Source organism: Bacillus rossius, chromosome 6 (genome assembly GCF_032445375.1).
Source record: "Bacillus rossius redtenbacheri isolate Brsri chromosome 6, Brsri_v3, whole genome shotgun sequence".
NCBI lineage: Eukaryota > Metazoa > Arthropoda > Insecta > Phasmatodea > Bacillidae > Bacillus > Bacillus rossius.
Genome location: NC_086334.1, coordinates 23,458,682 through 23,484,712, shown reverse-complemented (window position 1 = coordinate 23,484,712; position 26,031 = coordinate 23,458,682). Strand labels below are relative to the sequence as shown.

The following is a 26,031-nucleotide window of genomic DNA, read 5'->3' as shown; positions in this document are numbered from 1 at the left end:
TACGTATATTTGTGTTGGTCTGTCAATCATTAAGCATTGATCAGAAAACTTTAAATCTATCTCCCTTAATTAGACTTAATTAGTTTAGCATCTAAGTACAATGCAATATAATTTATGTTTTTATTTCCAGGAAAGAGAATACATGAAATCATCACAAATAAGTGAACGCTTCAACATACTGTTTATGAGAAAAACTCCATCCATCACCTTTCCACATACACCTCTTACATAGTTGCTGATATTGTTTTATAATCTCTTTTATCAATATAATATTTCAATATCAAACAAAATTTGCTTTTTAGTAACTTTTGATCTAAATTTTAAAAAATTTTAAAATGTGATTATTCATAAAGGTTTTCATTTTTATTTATTAATTTAAATTAAAGTTTCTTTTCATGTTATCAATTTTTGTTAAGTTCTTAATCTATTAGGCATTTACATTTATATGACTTTGATTTTTTATAGTTTTTATTTTACTAGGCTGTATACATTTTGGTACAAGTGTGTGATTTTTATGTACAGATAAGTCATGTTACTCTATCACTTTCCATAACTGTAATTACTTTCAGTAATATCAACAATTTTTGTACAAAGGTTCTTTACCCTATAATCAAATATTGTACACTTCAAAATAATTAAATTTTTATTAAGATAATGCAACATTTTTAAAAAGTTCATGTTAACTATGTATAAATTGTATGCAGATCTACTAATACATTAGGATATTTTTCCAATTTATGAAACCATTTTGTTCACGTTACTTTGTAAACTTTTGAACTGACATGTTTAGAGCAAATGTATGTGTCTCTTAAAAAATGTATGTAAAACTATATCATTTGATGTTTTTTTTTTGGAATGTGTTACTAAAATATAGTTTAATTTATATGAACATGATTTTCAATTATATTATGCTGTATAAATCTATGTAATATGAGCATAAATTTGTGTAACTGTCAACATTTGTAAACATATTATTACCTCTAGAAAGCATTAAAAAAATTTGATACAGTAATTTTTTCACAGGCATTTTAGACTATATGAAAGTAGTACCTTTGTTACTTAATAAATGGTTTATTTGTATAACATCTTAAAGGTAAATAACAAGCAACTTTCCAATTAGGCTACAGAATGAAACACAATGAGCTCAAAAAAAAAGTTGCAAATTGTGACAACAAGCATCCCCTACAAGATTGTGTTACACTGGTTACAAGAAAATGAGACACAACTTGTTACTGATCATGAAGATATCTCCACTAAACATAGTGATTTGACTTTTTCATCTGTAAAATAAATTTTAATACTATATACATAGACGACTCCTATTTAAAGTTGTCACATGTCAATACACACATACAAATCTGAACAGAGAAGAGTTAGCATATTAACTTCTGAATTAATTTCGTGAACCATTTCTGGCACGTATGTAAATTCATAATCTTTATTCTAATTACAATTAACACTTCAACTACTGTGTGACTATCAGAAATTATTACAATTTCTTACCAAGTCATATGACATCAAAGTATGACAACATATTACTAAAACTATAAAATAACGCAGTTTCTATCACATCCGATTCATAGGATATTTTAACAGCTTTGGTAAACTAGAATAAAAAAAAAAAAGTATTAAGGAGTACAATTTGGATGAAACATGAAAGACCCTTTAGACATTCCTAGGTCTTTAATCCGGCACATACGGGAACACTGCCATGCCTGATTTATTGAGCGTCAATAGAGCTTTTAGATATGAACCAATGTAATCTATTTGGTATCTGCATCCTGATATTCTGAATTACCATTATAATTGTTTCCAATCAAAATATAATTGCATGAAAAAATTACAATAATTTTATCCATCAAGTGTCACCCATATTTACTATTCTATTCATAGTTCCATAGGCACATTTCACTCTTGATTTTTCTGTAATTTAAAGCTATACTCGAATGTTGTGTTTGTTAGTTAGTCAAAGTTGTAGCATATTCAGCTATGCACAAATTTTATTCGTAAAAATATTTATTTATCATCTACCTAAAATCCTTATTTAGTTACTGATTTATTTATTAAAAATCTGGAGACTTGCATTGTGATTATTTACAAACAGTTTTGTATCGGTTAAAACATCTGATAAAGAATTGTATTTGTATAGGTTTTTATCCATATTGCCCATTTCTTTGAAATTACTGGTGAAACCATTAGTAAAGTATGTTTTCAGTACAGTGGTCTTTAAAACAAGGTGTATAAGATACTCTAGAGTAGATAATATATTTGTGAGCATTAATCGTTTTTAAAAAAATAATTACAGGAATGTAAATTAAAATGTAACCCATTATAAAATTGGAAAACACGATACTGAAATGAAAACGGCGTGGGCAAACTAAAAATGCCGGCAGTGCAGTAATGCGAACTGACGGCCAAAGCCAAATAACCGAGAATCAACCGTAGAAGTCTGAAGGCGAGAAATATGACTGATGCCAGATTACAGGCTAGGCAAACCATGGAATGCCGGATTAAAGACATTTCACTACTGTTAATCTAGCATGTAATTAGAGCTTAACTGGTACAGAGTTACTTTGAAACAAATAAGGTTGTTTTACAAAAAGATGGTCTGGCAATTCTAATTTAATAATTAATTTCAAACATTCATCAGAATAGTTACATACACCTCTAATTATACCTGTGCAAATATAAGTTTCTTAGTTGGAATCAATTACAAGTACCAAATTATTCTTGAATTTGAATATAAAGAATAAAAATTTAGAACCCCAAAAAAAAAAAAAATTTTTTTCTCACCATGTAACAAAAAGTTACTCTGTAAAGAGCCGTTGTTTAAACCATACAGTTTATGAAAATAAAAATAGAAACATTTCTGTAAAATTACATAAACAGTACATGTTTTTGAAAATCACATGACAAAAATGACTGCGTACATGTTTAGTTTTACGAATTCACAACGGGAGGTTGGAATGTTCATAGCCATTTTCGTTCAGGCTCTATAGTTGCTCTATAGTTAAATGAGTAGTGGCTTCTGGGAAATTAGTTTAAGAGTGAGGTTGGTTAGGTTAAGTTAGCTACAATAATTTATATGTAAAATGTTTGTTAAAATATTAAAATTATAAAAAAATATTTATTAATTATGCAGCTAACCTAATCTTAACAAAACAAACCTAGTTTTAATTTCAGTTCCTATTCGCCTCATTTTCCAGAACCTGCTATTCAACATATTTATTCAAGAAAATGTTTGTGTAATACAGTGCAATTCATTTTGCAAAAAACAATATTTTTTTTTATTTTTTAAAATGTGTTCCCAAATCAGTGATAAAATGAGCTCATATTTACATATTTAAATGCTAGTTATTCGTGCATTTTCATTTTTAATTGCAGCCAAGTAAATTGTATTTTAGTTCAGCAAGTAAGCTGCTACTGTGTCGCATGGTGGTAGATTGATTTATACACCGTTGAAACTATGGTGTTTACTTCTTTTAATGGCCATCGCAACAGTGTGCCTATGACAAAACGAATACATACAATGTTTGTTTTCAAGTTTTAAAAGACAAAACATGCCATGTTTTTGATCGTTCACGTGATTTTTCCGTTACTGTTTAGTGAGACACTAGTGAAAAAATACTTTGAATACTTGTTGCATGTTTAAAATGTCGCTTACTGTTCATGTTTTTTATTATGAAGTCCCATTAAAACATAAAAAAAAAAGTATTTGTACTGAACAAATTACTTAACATCAATGAATATTCGTTATTTTGAAGTTTTAGTATTCAAAGTTGAATCAAATAGTTTATTATTTGAATTCAAATTTTTGCACAGGCCTACTTCTAATTCTTGTCTTTGTGCGGATAATCATATGAAAGTCTGTACATTTGTAAATTCATAAGAACATGTTGGCTACAAACTTGTACATATTTAAAAACATACTATATCATCCTTAAATGATTACTTCACAAATTAGGAACTTAAGCTATGGTAACTCTTTATGGTATAATTAATAATGACTCCAACCACAGATCAGAGACAATGACTATAAATAATTTTGTACATATGTATCCCTATGGGGAGAAAAAATCACAAAACATGTACAACTGTGATAAAATTATTGCTAATACAATAAACACTATTAATATATTTAGTCTACTAGTTTAAAAAATACTTTCATGATCTACAAACATAATTATAAAGCCCTAAACAAACATTTTATTTGTACATCAGAAATTATAGAAAAATGTTTAACACTTTCAAGTACAGCCAACTGTTAAGTGTTTAACATACCTGACCACAATTTCTTTTCTAAATAATACATTTTTATATTAGTTTTTACTACTCTTAAGAATGCTTATGGATAGAATGCTTGAAATTTGTAATTTCATGTTCTTTATTACCAAACACATCCTGGCAAGTTGGCAATTGTATGCACAATAAGTAGGGACAAGGTTTTACAGTGCATTGCAATAAAACCAAAATAACACCAAAAAAAGCATTAAATACACTACGTAACACCAAAATACAAGATTATACACCATTCAGCACCAAAATGCAAATAAAATCATGAATTGAATAACAGTCTTACAGAACTTAATTCAAAACACAAATAAAATTAAAATTTTAATATATATTTAGTTCAAAAAATTTTGTTTGTTAAAAGTGAAACTTATAAAAAAAGTTAGCACAAATTGGATACAACAAATTAATTTACTACGATCTTACCTCAAACTAACTTATTTTTACATTTCACAAGATAATACATTTTTCAAACACACAAATACTTTTTGGCTAAGAATTCTGTTCTACACATGCTTATTACAAATTATTTTATTGTAAACATGCATTATGTACCATTGTAAAAATTACAGTAGTTTTGTGAAATTAGTTTTATGAAACCTTTTAGTGTAATACTTGCTGAAATTTACACTACCTTTATAAATGTATAAAACTAAAAACAATAACACCAAAATATTATGTTTTAAAACAAAATTGGCCATAATATAAAACAGTAAAATCTTGTCCCTAATAATAAGCAAATATTACTAATATAAAGGAAAGTTGCTGCCCATATATAGTATAAGCACCAACTGCACTCATATTACATGCTGGGATTATATTCAAAGTGTTAAAAGTACCAAAAGTAGCAATTTAATTACAGTAGGTACAGATTTAACTTTAGTTTACTTTTCCTCTTCCATCTATTGTGTGCGTTAGTGGCACCTGCTAGTAATGCATAAAAGTAACATGCATTGTTTAAAAAGTTGGTCACTTAAAACTGTGATATTGGCGTAAGCATCGTAACGATGAGAAACTAAAATCTTTCTTTTCTAACACTTATTCAGATATAATCACATGGCTATGATTTAATTATGTACTTATGTAATTATATTTAATTTATGATTGAAATCTCAGCAATGACAAATAATCTAGCAGTACACTAATCCTACTGTTTTATGCCTTTGAAGAGTTTTATGTTCTAATAACAAAAAACCTGACTACTTCGTGGCTTCTAGGTTGATACATCATCAGTGAAAATGGTGGCGTGCCCGATGTTTTGACATGCCTCGTTGCATTCATCTTCAATGGTGATTAACAAGTGAAGGACTGGTATTCTGATACAATATTTATATAAAGGCAGTCACAGTGAGTTGTGATTGGTACCTGTAGATGGCCATGTTTGGACGAAGGTCTGCCAATCAGGATCTGTCTTAGTAGGTGCACGAGACTTCACTGTGGCTAATTCTTGGATCATTCATGATTAAGGCAAAACAATGACAAGCTGGACTCTCAATGATCCATCGCATCTGTCCGTCCAACATCCTGAGTGATTCATAACAAGGTGAAAAATTTTAAAGTATAAGTAGATTAAAGTGACGATCCAATCAGTAAGTAAAGCACTTTATATATTTTCAAGTAATTGTATGTAATTATGGGCCAGTTTTATGATCTCCCGTTAAAACTGACAGCTAAGCTAATCTCCGGTTGAAAAACGAATGTGTTTTACGACCAGTATTTAGCCGGAGATTGGCTAATTGAAATCTGACGAAGCATGTGGTGTAATATTGAATGTGTTGGTAAAAAAATTAACTAGTACTTGATTACATTTTTTTTTTTAATTCTGCAAGACATCTATCTTCTGTAGTGTGATAGTCATCTGTTTGAACATTGTTTTTTTGTGTGATATTGTAAATTCAGAATCGTAATTATGATGGTTGCAAAAAAAAAATATGTTGTAAACTTTATCTGGCAACAGACTTACATAAAATCAAGCAAAATAACTACTTTGACATCTAAATTTTTTTGAATTCTGCATAACCTTGTCTATTTTCTTGTTTTTAACAATACTCATGTATTTCAAAGCATGATTTCTGTCAGGATATGATAGGTTAATTTAAGACAAAGCAAGCAGAACTAAATCTCTACACATAAAAATTATATAGAGAAAAAAATATTTCTGTTACAGAGCTGTTTTTGTCTGTCATATTGTTTATTTAATAAGCCTTGTGAAACTACAGGATGATTTTAATTTCACTGGTGTACCATTTTCATTTCAATATCATCCACATATGTTATTTGCTTGACAGGAAGGTAGGTGAAATTGACCAATGTATAGTCTCTGAAGTACATTCAAATCCTGGATAGGGTTACTTTATTAGGAATAAATGTGGATATATATTCTAACTAATAGTTCTGGTAGTTAATTACAAGCTATTTATCACGACACACAAAATTTATATGTTGGAATGACACTCGATTTGCATTTTTTAAATGCAGTAAATTAACACATGTTATTAAGTCATCACATGTATATTCTATATACACAGTGTAAACTCTTTATAACGTCACTCAATTTAACGACAAACTCCTTAAAACGTCGAAATTGCTTGACTTTGGTTGGTTTACCTTGTTTTCTATACAATAATACACTCTAGATAGCGTCAAGCTCACTCTATTTAATGACAGCAATACGGCATTATAAATCATTAAGCAGTACTTTCTAAGTTGCCGAAGTTGATAAGAACTGCAGTTGTGTACGTTCTTTTGTTTGCTGTTTTGTTGTTGTAATATCTACCACGTGTTTACTTAGACTGACGTACCGGAGATTCTAAGAAATATTGTCTTTTGTTTTTGTATGATGAACTTGCACATGTTTACCTCGGTCACTAGACTTTTGTCAAGTTGTTACATGTTATCATTATTGCAGTTGCTTACAGACTTTTGAACTGTAAACATGGCGAATAAACGAAAATCTTTGTGTATTGACAAAAAAGTTTTATTAATACGCTCAATAGAGGCGGGAGAAAAGATCAGTGATGTTGGAAGACGCTTTGGATTTAGCCGCTCTACCGTGTCTACAATATGAAAAATAAAGAAAAAATTCTGCAAGCAGAGGAGGAGGGAAAATCTGCTAAGAAATTAAAGAAACCTCAATACGAAGATCTGGATCAAGCGATGCTATCATGGTTTTAAAGACATGTAAAATGTATACTATATTAGTAAATACATATTATTATAGAATAGTAAAATGATATCTTTTATTTCTCTCCATTTAACGACCACTCTTTATAACGCCAAAAAATGCTCAGTCCGTTAAGTGTCGTTATATAGTGTTTATACGGTGTGTGTGTGTATCCTTCGGGATTAACTAAAGAATAATATAACTTATGACTCAGCGATAGGCCTACCTACATTAACACATCACGTAATTAAAAACAAACTTTGATGAATTGTAAGAAATATTTTGTGTGCAGTATTACATTAGTTCATCGAAACATGCATTAAATTGTGTTGGAAATTCCCAGTCATTCTCACTTTTACTGTCAACAACTAACCTCGCCTGATATCTCACTATTTACTTTTCTGATGCTAATTAGCCTCAGGTTAAGCAGCTTGCTCTCAGTTCATCCACGGTAAACTTTAACCGGCTCAGTCAGGCGTTAACTGAGGATCATAAAACCAAAATAAGAGCTATCTAAAAGTTAATTGTAGCCCTAGGTTTAACCGAAGGTCATAAAACCGGCCCTAATTACTCTGTCAAATTTTTTTTCAAATATCAAATTTTAAATATGTTCAAATGCAAAGTTTAAAACATGTAATGGAAGCAGCAAAACAAACAATCTTTAAAGGACCCATATTTGTTGATATTGGTATGTTTTTGATTCACATGACTTCTCTAATTAATCTGAGGTGGTTTTTAGAAATATTTGCAATGTCTTGTTTCATTATGGTGTTGTGTTAGGATTGATGTCTACTAAATTCTCTTAGAGATAAGTGGCAGTTTGCCTTACATAGGTTTTGTTGCAGAAATATGTAACTTTCTAAAAACATGATAGTTTCTTAGACATTATGTCTTTTATGGTGCCTATAAATTAATATCCTAAGTACATACTCAAAAAAACATAACTTTAAAAGAATTCACACGTCAGTAAATAAACTGGTCATTTCCACAGACGTGGTGTCAACTCAGAAGCCAAGCGGTAGTTAATGAAAGTCTGGCTACGATTATCTATGATCTAGATTCAAGAAAAAAATGGATAAATTATGATCCAAAAGCCCACAAATTTGTCAACCTAAATAAAAAGTCTGGTCATTTTTTCATTCCTTTCTAACCTGTTTTACATAACTGACTGAATTTTAATTTATTGTATGTTATTTTATTCTTGATTCCTCATCCATATCTAGTTTAAAGATACTGAAAAAATGGGCAATGTTTTCAAGTACTTCCCAGTTCCCACACTTCAATCTTCCTTCCACTTTTCACTCTTGCCTTCTAAGTTAAGATAATACTCACAATTTAGGCCAAACTTTCATAATACAATCAAAGTATTTCACCACTACATAGGTATAGTACATTTTAAAATCCATTTAAACTTTCAGAATCAAGGATCTATCTGTGACCAGCTAACATGTGCCTTTAGCAAAGAAAAGTTTTCATGTAGACTACTGACACTTTTATTTGCTTTACTGGCATTCAAATCTTTAAAAATGAATAATTTAAAAAATAAATGTTACAAAAAAAAATATTGATTACCTATTTTAACTGATGTACACCACAACATACCAAACTGGTTAAAGAGATGACAATGGAGATAATATTTAAGTATAGATTGTATGAATGGCAAATACTTTAAGTAGCCGATACAAAATTTTAAACAACTTGTGATGCATTTTCACCACCAAAAACAAATGAATAAAGTTGAACAAAATGTCTGCAATGAAGCCAGTCCTACAAGATGCCCAATCCCTTGGTTTCCCAGTTTCTGCCAGGGCATTTTCTTTGCGAAGATTCTAGCTGTGAATGGCAGTTTTTATGTCCAGAATCCTGCCCAAAACATTAGACTGCGGTTTATGTATCTGCTATATCAACAATCTTGAGTTGTCAAGATGGCAGACCAATGCCAATCCCAAAGAGCTAACAATGAAACACCACATTCACATGTGCAACGAAAGAAACATATGGTATGATGATGGAGGCTAGCTAACTCAAATTGTGGTTAAGCCTGAAAGTAGGAGTCACAAATGAAAAAAATACTTGAAGAATAACTAAAACATTTTGCCGAAAAATACTGAACCTAGCTACTTGGAAGTAAAAACGATGGAAAAACAACAATAATAAACACTGAAACATAAAATACTTAAGATGAATTGGGAGAGTAAACATGTTCAGATAAATACATACTACAAGGAATTAAAATAAAATAAATAGCAAAACAAAAACATGATGAAACCCAGTAATAAAAATTAAATTCTTTAAGTAGAGTTAATATTTACAACATTGGTAGTAGAAATAAGGCATTGTGTAGAGTGGGATTAAACACCAATTAGAATGAATTGAATATTTTACACTCTTTGAACAATTATTGCAACGGTGAAGATTCTCTGTTTGGCACAAGCATCTAACTTTTGACATCAGCTGATTTTTGCTTGTTTCCGGTGTACTTGGAAATTAATTATTGTCAGTTTTTAAGGTTTCTCTATGCCCTACATTATAACCAGCAATGGTGTATGTCAAAATAAAATAAAAAATAAAAAAATTTAAACAAATCAATTTTTACATGATACAATAATCTATCACTGAGTAAAAATATTATGATAAATACTATAGGATGTATACTAGATTTAGGAAAATGGAAAATCATAACATGTTTTCCCGACAAATTTCACACCCTTAAGTAGCACAAATTCATAACAATGCTGAGATTAAATACTGTATTTTTTCAGTTCCACTGCATTATGCAATGTCAAGAGTTTCGTTTTATGACTCACCTTCTTAACAAGGAAAATGCATTGTTCTACTGTCCACTCTTGAATACACTTTCTTTCCCACAAGTTAATCGCACACCTGTTTGATTAGCATGCAGCAGAAAACATCCAAGCTCTGGAACACCTGCAATCATGCATGATACAAGAAAAACTTTTAAAGCCAGAATAAACCACGAAAAACTATTTTATTTTTAATAATAATCAGCCTTTGAGGTCATATTAACATAAAAGTACATTCCTATCCTAAAATTCACCAACATTTCAGTGTCTGGTTTAAAAAAATCTAGTGAATTTCTTCTCCAGAAGGATAAGCTTAAAAACATTATTTAAATAATATATTGTGCAGAGCAAGATAATTAAAATGACATAATAAATTTTAATTATTAATCAAAAGGACATGTATGGTAACTTGTAGCTTTGAAAAATGTATCAATTTTGAATTAATACTTGCATATGTGTAAGGTGCCAAGAAAATTGAAGGAATGATCCAGTCATCTGTGAAGATAAAAATGATTCTATGATTTTTATACAATAAAGATAGAAGTTAAAGAAATGATGAAATAATACTATGTAATTGCATTAAGAAAATTGACCAAGCATGGCAAGTTAATGTTAAAAATTTAATTTTGTAATTTTTATTTAAGAAAAATTCATGGTACATAATAAAAAACATATTAATAATTTTTTTCTATAAATTTTTGTTTCACAAAAAGGTGTTTGATTTATATTGTTGAAGGCATTTATTACAATGCAATTTGTGCTAAGGAATTGCAAAACCATAAGTTATCAGTCATACTATGTGGTTATCTAGCATACAATATTAAAACCAAAATATTAGTAATGGTACAAGGATATATTTAAATTTTAAGTAAATGATTATGATTATTCCTAGGATATTTTTGGTTCCCTTTAATATCACACATAATCCTTAAGTGTATTTGAGATGTGATAAAGCTACTATCATTTTGCTATCCAAAATTAAGAGTAAAACAGTACCTGCTGTGTCACGATGTTTGCCACATGGCTTGAATGTCAGAAAGACTTCGCTGATCCACTAGCTTGTATCTGTTTTTAGGCATGCGTTTCCTGGACACGAAGTGCACAACACTCTTCAACCACTTGGTATCGGCTATAAAAACCTGAAATCACAATGCGGATGTAATAACCTAGCTGTTACTGTCCTAAAACATGTAACTTAATGACTGGCTTCGCATGTATATTTTCTTTTGCTGCTGGTGGCCATAAATGAGCCACCTTGTGGCCAATTCAGGGGTTATAATTCGTCCAGTTATTATATTAAGAAAATTTCCATTTATTCTGTTTAATGGACATATCAAGAATGTCTCAGTTCCTTATGGCCAAACTATTTAATCATTCATACCGTTCAAAAGGTACAAAAAAATCTTTTAAACTTTTCACTACCTTACAATATAAAAATGCTAATAATTTCAGAAATATTAAGCTAAAACAAATACCATTACACCCTTTTTAAAGAGCATTATTTTTCCCATCAGAAATCTTGTTTCCAATCTTCAGAGTCACTTTAAAAGTCGGATTTCATCAGTTAAGGCGCAAGCATTTGAAAATTTCAAAAAATGAACCTGCGAAAAACTTGGTACATTTACTGGATTTTTAAACAAATACCTAAAACTTGTCAAATTTCACAAAAACTTCTTTATCTAATGGAATTTACATTGATATATGCACATATGAAAAAAAAAAAAAAGTTGCAGTAGGACTAAAAAAAATCATGCTTGAGTGTTATAAAACATATTTAAAATTGATTTTTTTTGGAGTGAAGGTAATAAATAACAATTCATTAGTAAATTAAACAAGGAAATTTCAATTTTGTAAAAACTAAATAGGAAAGTTTCACATTAAAAAATTAAATGGTTCGCCTGGAATTTTTTAAAATCAATACACAGTGTTATGAGGGGCTTACGACACATTTAGTAGCCGAGGTGTAAAACACCTGCATGAAGTCTGTCGTAATAATAAGTGCAACGCAGCGGACTGTGTCGTAAGAGAAGGAAGCAACAGTCCTCAATCCAGGGCAGCGCACCACGAAACTGCAAGACAATGCAAGACACTGCCGATGACATTTGATTGCTTCTCTACGTGCAGGAGACTAATCCTGCACAGATGAGATATCCTCCATACTTGAAGTCCTGAGAGAGGTTTTAAAATAAGAGGAACCGGGTCAAGACAGGTGCTTCTGTCCTTGATCGTCCACCTGCCGCCATCACCACATGGCAAGGGCATCGAGTCACGCCGCCCTGGCACCTTAGAGCGCCAAGCTGCTGGGCACGATCGCTGAGCAAACATCGAACCCTGGGCGTGTCATTCGCCACTCGTTCGGGCATCTCAGCTCTGCCGGCAGGTGTATACGACGGTGCAGGTCGGACTGAACTCAATGACGTTCATTATTAATTATTCATAGCTTGTTCTGTATTTAAACTATCTTTTTAAATACATAGTATAGTGTCATATCAATTGTACGATGAAATATATGATCAATCCAACAAGGAATTCTTTTACATCATATAAAATAGGTAACTGAAACCTCTATGTCTTGCTTCCTCATAACACATCGTAAGTTATCAGCATGAATTTTATATCATAAATAAATATTTATGTAAACATAACAATAGAAAATTGCAAATTTTGCCAATTCATATAGCAATAGTCTAAAATTGAAATAGTTATTGTAAGTGCTGTTTCTGATATTGGCTTACAACACATCTGGAGAACTCAGGGCCAATGAGAAACCCTCAACCAAAGCTGTATTGAATCAAAGGTGTCTCACAAGACAGCAGTCTATGAGTGGGTGACATTTTCCAGAGCATACTAAGAACTGGAGTCCATCCACAAGGTCATTGACCCCCACAAATTTTTCCTGCCATCAGTACATCTTCTGAGAGAAAAAAAAAACACAAAGTAAATAAAAGTAGGACATTTTTATTTCACAAAACTAAATCAGAAAGGTTCACATTAAAAAATATGCCCCCCTCCCCCCAAAAAAAAAAACCTTTACCATTCGTTATTCGTTTTGAGCTGGATACACCCTTGTATTATTGTTTCAAAAGTAACATGTCACCGAAAGCATTGTATTTTGAAAGCATTTGTTTGTTTGTTTTGAAGTTGAAAATAAGTATTGAATAGTACAAATTTTTACCAGCAATGAATTAAAAATTACTTTAGTGAGAAATTATGGACATATACCAGATGATGTGTATGTCACAAGAAACCAAGGTTAACAAATAAATAATTACAACACACAAAAACCAACACAAAATCAGCTATTAAAATTTTTTTTACTGAGTTTGTGCACAAATTATGCCTACTTATGCCTGATTATCAGCTATCTTTAAATAAATTTCTAATTTAAAAACCTAAATTGTTATGAAAAAAAACATGAAACCACAAAAGTTAACTGCTTATTTATGATTGTTTCGGAACTTCAAATTAATTACATCAATTTACAATAGTGTAACAAATATGTACACACCGTTGCATTCCTATTCTAATAATACCTCTGTAAGACTAAAACTTACTTCAATGAATGTAGCCACAAAAAGATGCAATACTGGCAATCCAAAAAGCCACAATCGAAACATGAGGATCGGTTTGTCTTCGCTGGCTGGCATGAGCTCAAAGATATTTGAAATTGGTGCAATGGGATAGATGAGAAGCAGTGTATTGAAGCATGTCAAAACCAACAATGATAGCAGCAGAAAAACTAGAAAAAAAAAATAGACACTGAAACTATTAAATTTACAGTCAGTTAAAAATAAATAATATTCAATTCAATATATTTGACTAAAAAAATAAACACAAGCATACACGAAAAGGTTTGAACTACATACATTTTAAATAAACATAGATTGACATACATATTCACTTCAGGGTATAATTTCTCTAAAACAAAATCTGAAATCAATTTTAATAACAGTTATAAGAAAAATAACTTTCATTAACAAGTAACAACCCACAACTTTGAGAGGTATTTGATAAAAAAAAAAAACTTTAAATATTTAATTTAAAAAAGACTAATACCTAATATATTTTCCAGATTCAAAGAAATTATTACCAACTAATAAGAACAAAAATACATCAATTCGACTACAGCACAATTACATTAAAAGTTGTGGGTAAAACTAAGAATCAGTAGGGTTTGTTTATGTGTTCTCACAAATGGAGGAAACAGAACACAGAGTGCAGATAATGAAGTGACCAAGAATAACAACAGCATTCCTGCAACATGTTTGTGGGTGAATGCTTTCAAGTTTATAACGATACAGACGTTGTCTTTATAAGTACCTAGCTAGGCTGAACAGTGGTTCGCCCATTACCTCGCGCCTGTCCAGTCTCTCACCCTCTTCGTTGATGTTGCACTTCCCTTTGCTCACGGAACTCTCGGAACTCCGGAACTGTCGCGGCACTCTTCAATTTTTAACTCTCCGTATAGTAAAGGATTTAATGTTAAATGTAAGTAAGTAAAAAGATAGGGAATATTCCCAAGCTCAGCAGCGGGCGGAGGAAGACATTGGCATTTGTCGGTCAGAGCAGCAACAACGGGTCCAGGGGGTGACCTCATAATACTTCCATGAAGTTATTTATTTATTTCAATTGGTTTTTCATCTGTCAAGGAGCCCCGACAACAGGTCCTCGTAAGCAATGTGTTATAAGGAAAAATATATATATTTTTTTCTATCTCGGCAAGATTCGCCGGTCACCCACGCCAAGGTGGAAAACCGAGACGAACAAAATTGTATTCCTGTAGCGTTGGCAAACTGATTAAATTGGTGTTAAGAAACTTATTCCAATAAACTTTATATTAAGTCAATTACTGGAAATTGAAACTGCATAATTATCAAACCCCGGTAGCAGCCGCGCGTATCCATGCTTCTTTCCGTGCTTCAATACAAAAGAAACTATTTTATTGATTTAATTTTGACGTGACGTCTAATAAATCGATGAACGCCGGCTGCACGCACGAAAAAGTGTCCCGTTACGCACATTGTCCCACTACGATGTGTCCCGTTATACTCATTGACTTCCGCGGAAACCAGGCACTTGTAAATACATATTTTCCTTTGTTTATCGCGAGGGGCGTTATTATTAATTAATTATAAATAAAATTTCGTGCCCGGGGCCACAATTGCATATCATTTTGAGCACTGGAAGACATAAAAACGTAAAATATTCTCGACGAATTTTAATCTTGGCCCCAGCGCACCACGAGCGTCTGGGTTGGAGATTAAAGCCGAAATTCTTTCTTAAACTTAATAATACTTTTTTATTATCTGCAAGGGCATTATTAAATTCTACGTTTAATTTCACGACGAACAAACTTCGTCGTTAAATGTGTAATTGCGAAAAAGCGTAAAACATTCTCGACGATCTTGAAGTTAGTATAAACATGGCGGCCGACTAGCAGCTGACAATATTTTTTAAATTTCCCGCCTACCACTATAAGAAATAAACATGGCGGACTACATACGTTTTTAAAACTTCCACAACACAAAACAAAATTTTTATAAATATATATACAACATCTGAAACTATTATTTCCAATATGGCCTCGTGGCCGTGTGGTTAGCATTGCTGACTACCAATCCAAAGGTTGACGGATCGAATCCCCGCCGCCGGCTATACCTTCATTTTTGTACTTGTAAAAATAAATACGGCGCACATGACACTACAAAAGTAATAAACATATTTGAATTAATGAGTGCAAATAAAAGTCAATTCATCAATTAAACTGTATATTTCATTTCACTCCTTTGTATCCATACAAAATAGTGATAATTCGATAAAAATGATTCAATTTTATTCATAAAAGTATGCAGAGGTAGATTTTACCATACAAAAGATAGAAAAATTAAAACAAAATTACTTCCTCAAAGAATAACATATTTTTAATGCCTAAATGGTTTGGTTGCAAAAACCTATTATGGCTCAGTCTCAGGCTGAATTGGATATTTCATTTTCTTCTGGATCAATCATTTCATCAATGTTTTGTTACGACGTCACGTTAAACTATCGTCCGTAACCCGACTTTACAGACAACCATTTTTTTTTATCTTTGCAACGGGAAAGCGGAGCCTTACGCTTGCTTCCTTCCTTGCACAGATTAAAAAGTAAAGATGAAATAAATGGCCATTACTAAAGAACACCCTGTATATTAGTTAGGAAGCAGATTAATAAGTGAAGTAGACATGAATGGCCTATACAAAAAAAAAACACCTTTACAATTGAACATAATTACATTAATAAGAATGAAAGCTTTACATATTTACCCAAACAAAAAAACATAAATATAATTATAATTATTTAAACACATTCCATACTCTACTTACTGTTTGTATAAAATGGTTTCCGGAATGGACGACCTTTTGAATACACAACAGCAAGAATCAGATACTGGTAACAGCTGACACAGAATAGAGACGTGTTTTCCCAACACTTAATAACCGTCTCATCAACACCATCATCGTCGTCATGAAATTTTGCAGGCCTAAACCTGGAAAAATGTCCACAGCAAAACACAACAAATATATTTTTATTACTTACTGAAGTTTACATGAAAAGAAAATTAGCCAAATAAAGCAGTGTACTTTATTAAATGAATAAGCCATTTGAGTAACACCTCACCTTCAAAAAGAGTTTTGGAAAACTTGATAAAACATTTGTTACATTATTACAATTAGAAATAATAATAAAAAAAATTATGTCTACATATAAGGGTCTGGAAGATATGTAAACAGTTTTGTGTTTTATTGTGCCTTAATTTTTTTTACATTTGTTTATTTTTGTGGTTTCTAGCCCTATTTTATGTAAAAAGGTTTGCAATTTAAAAATAAAAACTATACAATGTATTGTTTATTTCTGTACATTCAGGTCTCGTAATGAAAATATCAAGGTGACAAAATTCACCCCATAAAATTCTATCAAGTCGTTCAGATACTATCATTAACGTATATATAACAGTGAAAACTCTATATAGCGACACTTAAAGGACTGAGCATTTTTCATAATTATAGTGAGTGGTCGTTAAATGGAGAGAAATAAAAGATATCAGTTTACTATTCTATAATAATATGTATTTACTAATATAGTACACATTTTACATGTCTATAAAACCATGATAGCATCGCTTGATCCAGATCTTCGTATTGAGGTTTCTTTAATGTCTTAGCAGATTTTCCCTCCTCCTCTGCTTGTAGAATTTTTTCTTTGTTTTCCATATTGTAGACACGGTAGAGCGGCTAAATCCAAAGCGTCTTCCAACATCACTGATCTTTTCTCCCGCCTCTATTGAGCGTATTAATAAAACTTTTTCGTCAATACACAAAGATTTTCGTTTACCGCCATGTTTACAGTTCGAAAGTCTGTAAGCAACTGCGATAATGATAAGATAACGTGTAACAACTTGACAATAGTCTAGTGACCGAGGTAAACATGTGCAAGTTCATCATACAAAAACAAAAGACAAAATTTCTTAGAATCTCCAGTACGTCAGTCGAAGTAAACACGTGCTAAATAATACAACAACAAAACAGCAAACAAAAGAACATACACAGCTGCAGTTCTTATCAACTTCGGCAACTTAGACGCTATTTAGAGTGTATTATTGTATAGAAAACAAGGTAAACCAACCAAAGTCAAGCAATTTCGACATTTTAAGGAGTTTGTCGTTAAATCGAGTGACGTTATAAAGAGTTTACACTATATATTCTCATCATTCATGCACGATGTGACCTTTCCTATCCTCTTAACTCCTTGATGACAGCGGGGTCTGCAGAGTCAATGAGAGGTAATTAAGTGAGACTGGAGCATGACTGAGAACCCCCAGAAAAATAGATAAACCCGCCCACTCATTACAATGTCCGCCAAGTTTTCCACTTGTGAAACACTACTTAAGTGGCCAGTATCCAATATTTATATTATATGTGCAACTATAAACTGAAGGAAGAAAGAAACAAAAAAATCTGAGTTAGCAAAAGGCTACTGGAAATCAAAGTTTAGTGACTTCCAGAAGTATTGCTAATTATTTTAGGGATAGTTTTCATGATTTTCATGCTTTCAGTTTTCTTACTTTTTTGTAACTTCCATGACCATTTGATCTGTTTCCTTACATTTTCATAACTTCCATGACTACTTGTTCAGTATCCTTATTTTTTTTGTGACTTTCGTGACTATTCGTTCAGTTTCCTTATTTTTTTTGTGACTTGCATGACCATTATTTCACTTATTTTTTCATGACTTTCATGACCATTAGTTCAATTTCCTTTTTTTTTTTCCGTAACTTTAATGACCATTTGTTCACTTTCCTTACATTTTTATGACTTCGGGACCAATTGTTTACGTCCTTTTTCGTAATTTTTTGACAGCAATTGTACTGAAAAATCCTATATTAATAATTATTTATTTATGTTTATGGTAAAATGAGACAGAGCATTTTTTTCTTTGAAGGCAGGCAGACAGGTTACCCACAAAACAATTATATGAAATATATATTTTGACAGACTGTACAGAGAAAGTGTGGGAAGATAAGATTTTCTTTATTTCCATTTAGGTTAAGGTACTTTCCAATCACTTCACAGAATCACAATTAATCTGTTTTGTAATTTCCTGTCATGTTTAACTTTTTTTTTTAAATTTTGTTACTGAAATTTGTAATAAACATTTAAATTTATATACGTAGCTTAATTTTTTAGTTTAATATTTAATACAAAAATAAAAGAAAAAACAAAGAAAAGTATTAATACCTTAAAGTACTGATACTTTCCATTCAGTATTTTCATGAATACGGTGGTTTTCAGTTGGAACTGCCGACGAGCACACGCACTCACCACGCCTGCGAGCCGAGCAGGTAGAGGGCGGAGACCTGGACGGCGGCCGTCAGCAGGACCTGCAGGAGCAGGGGCACCATGTTCACCGCGGACACCAGGCTGCCCAGGGGCCGCCGGGCGACCAGCTGGGAGGCCGGCCCCGTCCTGCCCATCACCACGGCCAGCGTCGTGGTGATCACCAGGTCGATGTACAGGAACTGGAAGTCCCCCAGCATGGAGCTACGCTGGGCACGCAACACAACACAGAACAATGCTACAGCTACACTAAAAGAATTTTTAAAAAAATATAACACACATGCTAGACATACAATATTGTAACATTTTGTTGCAACAGTTGTAATAATTTATTAAAGTACATAGTTTCGTCAAAAAAATTAATTCTTTAATTTCATTTTTACGAATTTGAAAAGAAGGCAGTGGTCGGTCACCTTGAACTATTATAATAAATAAAAATGACAAACAAGAAAGAAGAAAACTTTTAAAGCTCAACACATTGGCTTTCGTCCAGCAGTATCCCCGAGAGAAGTGCTCACTCTTTTGCCACTTATTTTTATTTATACACAAGCAAGTCTGCAATGGGTAATATTTGCTGAAAGACCAGGTTGTCTGGGAACTATTAATTGTGTAGTAACTAACACGGGTTTGTCGGTCACCAACTGCACAGCTTGTTGGCACACAGATGCATGCCTTATCATTGGATTTTATCCTAATGCTTGCCATTTGAAATGCCAACCATAAGCTATCAGCAGTCCATCGGATGACTCTAATAAACAGTAGCATGTGACTTACAACTTAATAAATTCTAAACTATTAGAATAATTTCTATTTTGGATACGAACAAACACAATCAATACATAATTATGTCTCAAGGATTGCCACAAATATTTTACAATCTTAAAAGTCAAAATCATTAATGATGCAAATACTAACTGAAAACCATTGTGAAATAAGATGACATTTACACATATTTATTTTTGTTTGTGGGGAATCAAAATTTATTGATACACACACACTTCAAAAGACTACCCATTTCCATGTCCAGCAACCACATTCATCACAATAGTTAAGTAACAAAGTGTTTCCTTACCATGTACAGAAGAAGAACGGTGATGAACTGTATCAGACTGTACAAGGCCATGTACTTGAACACACCAAAGCTTGTAACCAAGGCACAGCGCCCTTCGAGAATAATGTGCAAAACACACGTGATGTTGGAGATTGTCGAAGTAAAAGGTGCAGCGACAGATGCTTCTGCCTCGGACAATGAGATTCCTACGTCTGCTGCTTTCAAAGCCTGTGCAAGAGCCAGATACACACATATACAGATTCCAAAATACTGTATAAGATTTCAACATTCATAAAATCAAAATAATTTAATCACAAAAGTTATCAGTTTTAGTCATGTTTATCATTTGGTAATACTTAAAAAAGGTTTTCTAAAAATATTAAGTATTTACAGAACAGCACAGTACAATAAAACAATGACAAAGCAAATTGCTTGTAATTTTAATGACATGTTACCGTATTAGTTTCCAAAACTGTCCGAAGTTTTAATACCTATTCTTCATTCTCTCTCTCTCTCTCTCTCTCTCTCTCTCTCTCTCTCTCTCTCTCTATATATATATATATATATATATATATATATATATATATATATATATATATATATATATATAAGCATGTGCATATGCAAGAAAAGGACAAAAGATAGAAAGAGATGGAGTGGCAGTGAATAAATGCCAAGGTTGCACCAATTACATTTATAAAGCACATGCAACATCCAAAGACATGATCATTCAATGATGATTCCCTCCGCATTGGGTATCCTGAGCATTCACTCTGTGTGGTACTCCCTTACTTATGTTCTGCACTACAGAAATCACTACACATAAAAAGTAATTTCCTGAATTAAATCAAAGTTGCTAATCTACAATGATGCTAAATCCTTAACACTGATTAAATATAATTTATTTCTGAGAGAGAGAACATTTATTAATACATTTCACCAAAACCGCTAAAAATAATATGGTGGTAGTACGTACCAGCAACGAATCATACATTTTAATGGGTATAAATATACCTACCACAACAAATTCTCAAAATGAAAACATTTCCTACATTTTACTTAAGAAACTTACAATTAAAATCAGGACTATAAGCAGCTAACAAAGGATATCAATCTATATTTAAATAAATTTGTGTAAATTTAATAAATATAAAAATAAAACTATTATAAAATTACTTTTTCATTTGGTTTTACCTGCAAATGTGACTCATGAATTCAATATATAAACATACTGAGATATAATTACTGTAAAACAATTAATTCACATCCTAATACACAACATCCTTATTTCAAGGTTTCAGACAACTTGCTAGATAACATCACATTCATATTTTTATCAATATCTTGATAGCAATAATTTTTCTAATCATTCACACACAAAACAACTTTTTCAAATATTGAAATAAAAGGTTCATTTCTGAACTTTATATTTTCAGTAAAAGTACATTTTAACAGTTAAGTTTTCATACGGATTGGTCAAAGTCATTGATAGAATAAAATAATTTTGGCCCTTAATGAGAACACTTTAAAAAACATGACTGAGATGAAGAATTCAAGTCAATTAAAATTTTTATCAATTTTGTTATTCATAGTTTTAAGATAAGTAAACATGAAAGTCCACATGTTTTTTTTTAATACCTTTATATGAGAGATCCACTTACAAGGTCTCTGATTAGATTATCTAAACACTTAAAACAGAATCTCCCTGGAACTGCCACCTATACCTACTGTATCATTAAAATTTGTACTCACGCCGCAGTCATTTGCCCCGTCCCCACACATGGCCACTATGTAATCCAGATCCTGCAGGGCTTCGACAAGCTGGGACTTCTGCTCGGGCCCCATGCGGGCAAAGATAGTTCCTTTGGTGACTAGCAGTGGTAGGAGATCACAGAAATGTTGGTAGATAACTGCCCAAGATTTCCCATCCACAGCAAAATGTGTTTTTGCCTGGGAAAAATTTTTTTTAATGAAGACTAGGGATGGGCCAATCAAATCCTTTGTTTTTGAAGAATTTGGTACTTGAGGAAAAAGATTCAAAGAAAAATATTGCAGTAAATAAAGTATATTAAAAATTAAACACTGATAACCTCTGAAGTTTACAGTAAATTTTTTCTTCATACCTTTCCTATTTAAAAAATTCCACAAGATACATGTATTGTATTTTTAACATATAATTATATAAATAAATTATTAATAAGTATTGATTCTGAAAAATTATTTCATGAATATAACATTTAAAAGGTTAAATGTGTCAACACCATAATTAATATTTTTCATTTCTTGTACATAAGAACAACAACATAACAAAATAACATGGGCCAAGCTAACATCAGACACATTCTTAAGTTTTGACATAGCTGTAAGCTGACAGTTTTTATAAATTTGCCACTTAACAAAAAAAAAAAAACTATCTGTAAAAAACCCGAAATGATGTAGTAATCTTCACAATAAAAATGATATTAATCTCTTAGATTAATAATCTAGTACATTATATATCATTGTTCTTACTGAATTAATGTATCCTTAACAGATAAAAAAAATACACAGATAACAGAACAAATAAGGTATTAAATTTTTGCATGTGATGACAATTGGACTACACTTACATTTTGTAAACTTGTATCATACGCTGTAGTCCCCAGAACTGAAAAGTGGATTGCAGGAGGTGCCAAGCCATTTGCAGGTTCCGCTTCAACCTGAACCACTTGCTCGTATGGCAAAATCATTCCACATTTATGGCCAACACTAACTGCGGTGTGCAGATTGTCCCCTACAAACAGCACATGTATACATATTGTAAAAAAAAGTAATCATTTCATTGCAAAACAATGTGACAAAAAATTTTTTGTATGAAATGAATAAATATATAATTTTTTTTTTCTACCAAAATACCTATTCTGTATTGGTCTTAAATGTGGAGTCCTCCAAGAATATATATTATGAATACAGATGACAACACTAGACTAATAAAAGAAATAAAGATGGTGAGAGTGGGAGGCATTGACCCACCCTGAACAATGATAACTATGTCTGTGCGAATATTAAAATTTTCGAATACAAATACTAATATTTGCTTAACATTACTTGACATAGCATAACTTGTGTGTTTGTCATATACCAACGATCACTGCTGAGATTAAGTCGTTTGTGCACATTAACATGCTTTTTCGATGTTTAATGGTACTTCATAATTAAAAATATGAACAATAAGCGCTATTTTAAACATGCAACAAGTAGTCAAAGTTTTTTTTTTGCTAGTCTCGCTAAACAGCAATGGAAAAAAATTGCATAAACAATTCAAAGCACTGCCATTTCAAACTTGAAAAATAAAAATATTTTTTATATTCTTTTCATCACACCCATTAGAAGTTGGAAAAAAAAAAAAATAAACAACCATTGGACTAAAAACACCACAAAACACACACACTCCATTTAAATAGGCTTTAAAAGAAGTATCAGTAGCAGCTTACTTGCTGTATATATCTATGACGAAACAGACGTGACTCAAAAATAAACGTGAATAATGGTTTAAGATTCCAGACGAAATTAGCAAAAATTGTGTCTATAATACTGCTGAACTAAAATTCAATTTACCTGGCTGCTGTTAACAAAGAAAATTCATGAATAAATAGGTTTTAAATATGTAAATATTATCTCATTCAAAAACTTATTTGGGAATTTAAAAAAAAGATTCACTTTTTTCCTAAAATAGACTGCAATATATTTCACATTTTTCTGTGGTTCACAAAAATTTTCTGGATCTATGTAGAGTAGCAGGTTGTGGAAAATAAGGTGAATAGAAACTGAACTGAAAGGTTGGTTGGTTGGTTGGTTGGTTGGTTGGTTGGTTGGTTTGGTTTGGTTTGGTTTAGTTTGGGTTGGGTTAGGTTAGGTGAGGTTAAGTTAGGTTAGATTAAGTTAGGGTAGCTGTATATTTAAAAAAAAATCATTTCATAATTTAAATAGTTTAACAAACATTTTACATATAATTATTGTAGCTGACTTAACTTAACCAACCTTTCAATTTAGTATTATCTATCTAATTTTCCAGAACTTGTTACATGACATGAAAAAAATTTTTTTAGTGGGATTCTAATTCTCATTCTTAATATTTGAATTTAATATTCTTATTTGATTCAAACTAAAAAAAACTGATATTCACACAGGCCTACTGATAACGATAAGTCTTGCTACACAACTAAATCTCAAACCCACTTTTTTCTGTTAGTATGTGATAGTGGGGTGAAGAAGTTACCTAGATAAATATCTTTATAAAAAAATATATCATAAGATAAGAATACCAACCTGTAACCATTAAACATCTTATTTTAGCCCTGTGCAATTGATTGATAACTGGTGTTGTTTCTGGTTTCAGAGAGTTCTGCATTATTATGAGGCCAAGGAATGTCATGCCACTTTCCACCTTAAAAAATAAAAAATAAAAACTGTTGTACACTAGAACAAATTTACAAAATTAATTCAACATTCTATGAGCAAAAAAACATACAGACATATGAAGCAAGATTTTTAAGTTAAAATAACATATATCAAGTCTTAAAGCAGAACTATTTAGTTAAAATAACATATACCAAGTCCTAAAACAGAACTATTTAGCTTTCCAATGATAACTGATAAAAAAAAGTTGCACTTTTTTACATAAATAACTTTGAAATTCACATTAAATTTTTTTTTTACTTACAAGTAATAAGAACTATGAAAAATAATTACAGAACTAAAATTTTTCAGGTTTAGATTCAACACTAATGGCTACTGTAAGAGTTGGTGCTAGTTTTAATATAATGTAAGGCTTTATCATACAGAACTCAAGTTTGAGATACTAACCATGCATGCATACAACTTATTTTGTACTAAGATAAAGTTTCATTGAACAAGTGCAATAACTCCGATATAAGATAATTAAAATGTAACACCCTGTTTAATGCCAATGTGCAGTCTTCTAGGAAAATGCCTCTAAAAAATTACCTTCAAAAAAGATGATAACTGGACCATCACACACAAAAATCATCATGGAATAGTGGAATTTCCAAAACTTATGTCAGCGGTATCTCAGAATACTCAACTATTTAAAGTTAACTGCAACAAATTTTCACTTCGAACTAGTGCAGGGTTCTGGAATATTGCTACTTTCGCACCAAACGTGCATGTTCTACGATGGCTCATACAACTGAAACACGGACTCGACACACATCAGTAAGATGTCTGGAACTTTCAAAATAATTGCATAAAAATAGTCAAATTTCAAGTTTTTCAAAATTTTCCGCACAAATGTTTATGAAAAGACACACAGAAGTGGCCAAGGCGGTAAGGAATCTCAACTACGTCACCACTTACCAGCCCTCTAGTGTCTAGTGTCTAAATTCTCAACTTGCAAATGTTAAGGTCATATACTATATGTTTACTACATGTAAACATTTATGTTGGTTCTCATAACTCAAAAATAAAATAAAAAATGCTCTACAGTTCTTTGTACAGACTTGCCACCAACACTTACAAGTTGTAAACATTTAACAATACCACACTAAACGAATTATTTACAATTTCTCTACGTTTCTAGACTGCAAGACTGAAATCGATATTGGGATCAATTAAAACAATACATGCTCCACAGAAGTAGCTGTTGACCACAAACGCCACAAGCCTACCTTCTCTCTCTCAATCCGCTGAGCCTGAAGCCAGCTCAGCTTACTGTCTAGAGGCCTTTTAGCCACTGCAATTACTCTGTAGCCTGCCGCCGTGTATGTCTCCAGTGTTGAGTCAAAGTTGGCTGGAACTGAGACGAATATCCACTCAGCTTATTCCACACAAAAAAAAAATTCAAATACCCAA

At 31.7% G+C, this 26,031-nt stretch overlaps 2 protein-coding genes across 6 annotated transcripts in view; one reads left to right on the top strand and one right to left on the bottom strand.

The window, feature by feature from the left end:
* The window catches only part of LOC134532876 (uncharacterized), a 706,177-nt gene extending 705,681 nt beyond the window's left edge, over positions 1-496 (top strand). For all 3 annotated transcript variants that reach the window (XM_063369880.1, XM_063369882.1, XM_063369881.1), the window contains one exon: positions 131-496. In XM_063369880.1, the coding sequence (XP_063225950.1) occupies positions 131-232 (102 nt within the window). In that variant the 3' untranslated portion in view covers positions 233-496. The remainder of the gene's footprint in view (positions 1-130) is intronic.
* Positions 107-26,031, bottom strand: part of LOC134532874 (polyamine-transporting ATPase 13A3-like) — a 41,690-nt gene continuing 15,765 nt past the window's right edge. For 2 of the 3 annotated variants that reach the window (XM_063369877.1, XM_063369878.1), the window contains 10 exons: positions 25,848-25,975; positions 24,490-24,607; positions 22,791-22,954; positions 21,934-22,131; positions 20,203-20,409; positions 19,116-19,339; positions 16,620-16,783; positions 13,812-13,996; positions 11,254-11,396; positions 107-10,381 (listed from right to left, as the gene is read on the bottom strand). In XM_063369877.1, the coding sequence (XP_063225947.1) occupies positions 11,262-11,396; positions 13,812-13,996; positions 16,620-16,783; positions 19,116-19,339; positions 20,203-20,409; positions 21,934-22,131; positions 22,791-22,954; positions 24,490-24,607; positions 25,848-25,975 (1,523 nt within the window). In that variant the 3' untranslated portion in view covers positions 107-10,381; positions 11,254-11,261. Of the gene's footprint in view, positions 10,382-11,253; positions 11,397-13,811; positions 13,997-16,619; positions 16,784-19,115; positions 19,340-20,202; positions 20,410-21,933; positions 22,132-22,790; positions 22,955-24,489; positions 24,608-25,847; positions 25,976-26,031 lie in introns of those variants that run through there. The other variant, XM_063369879.1, reaches the window with a different exon arrangement.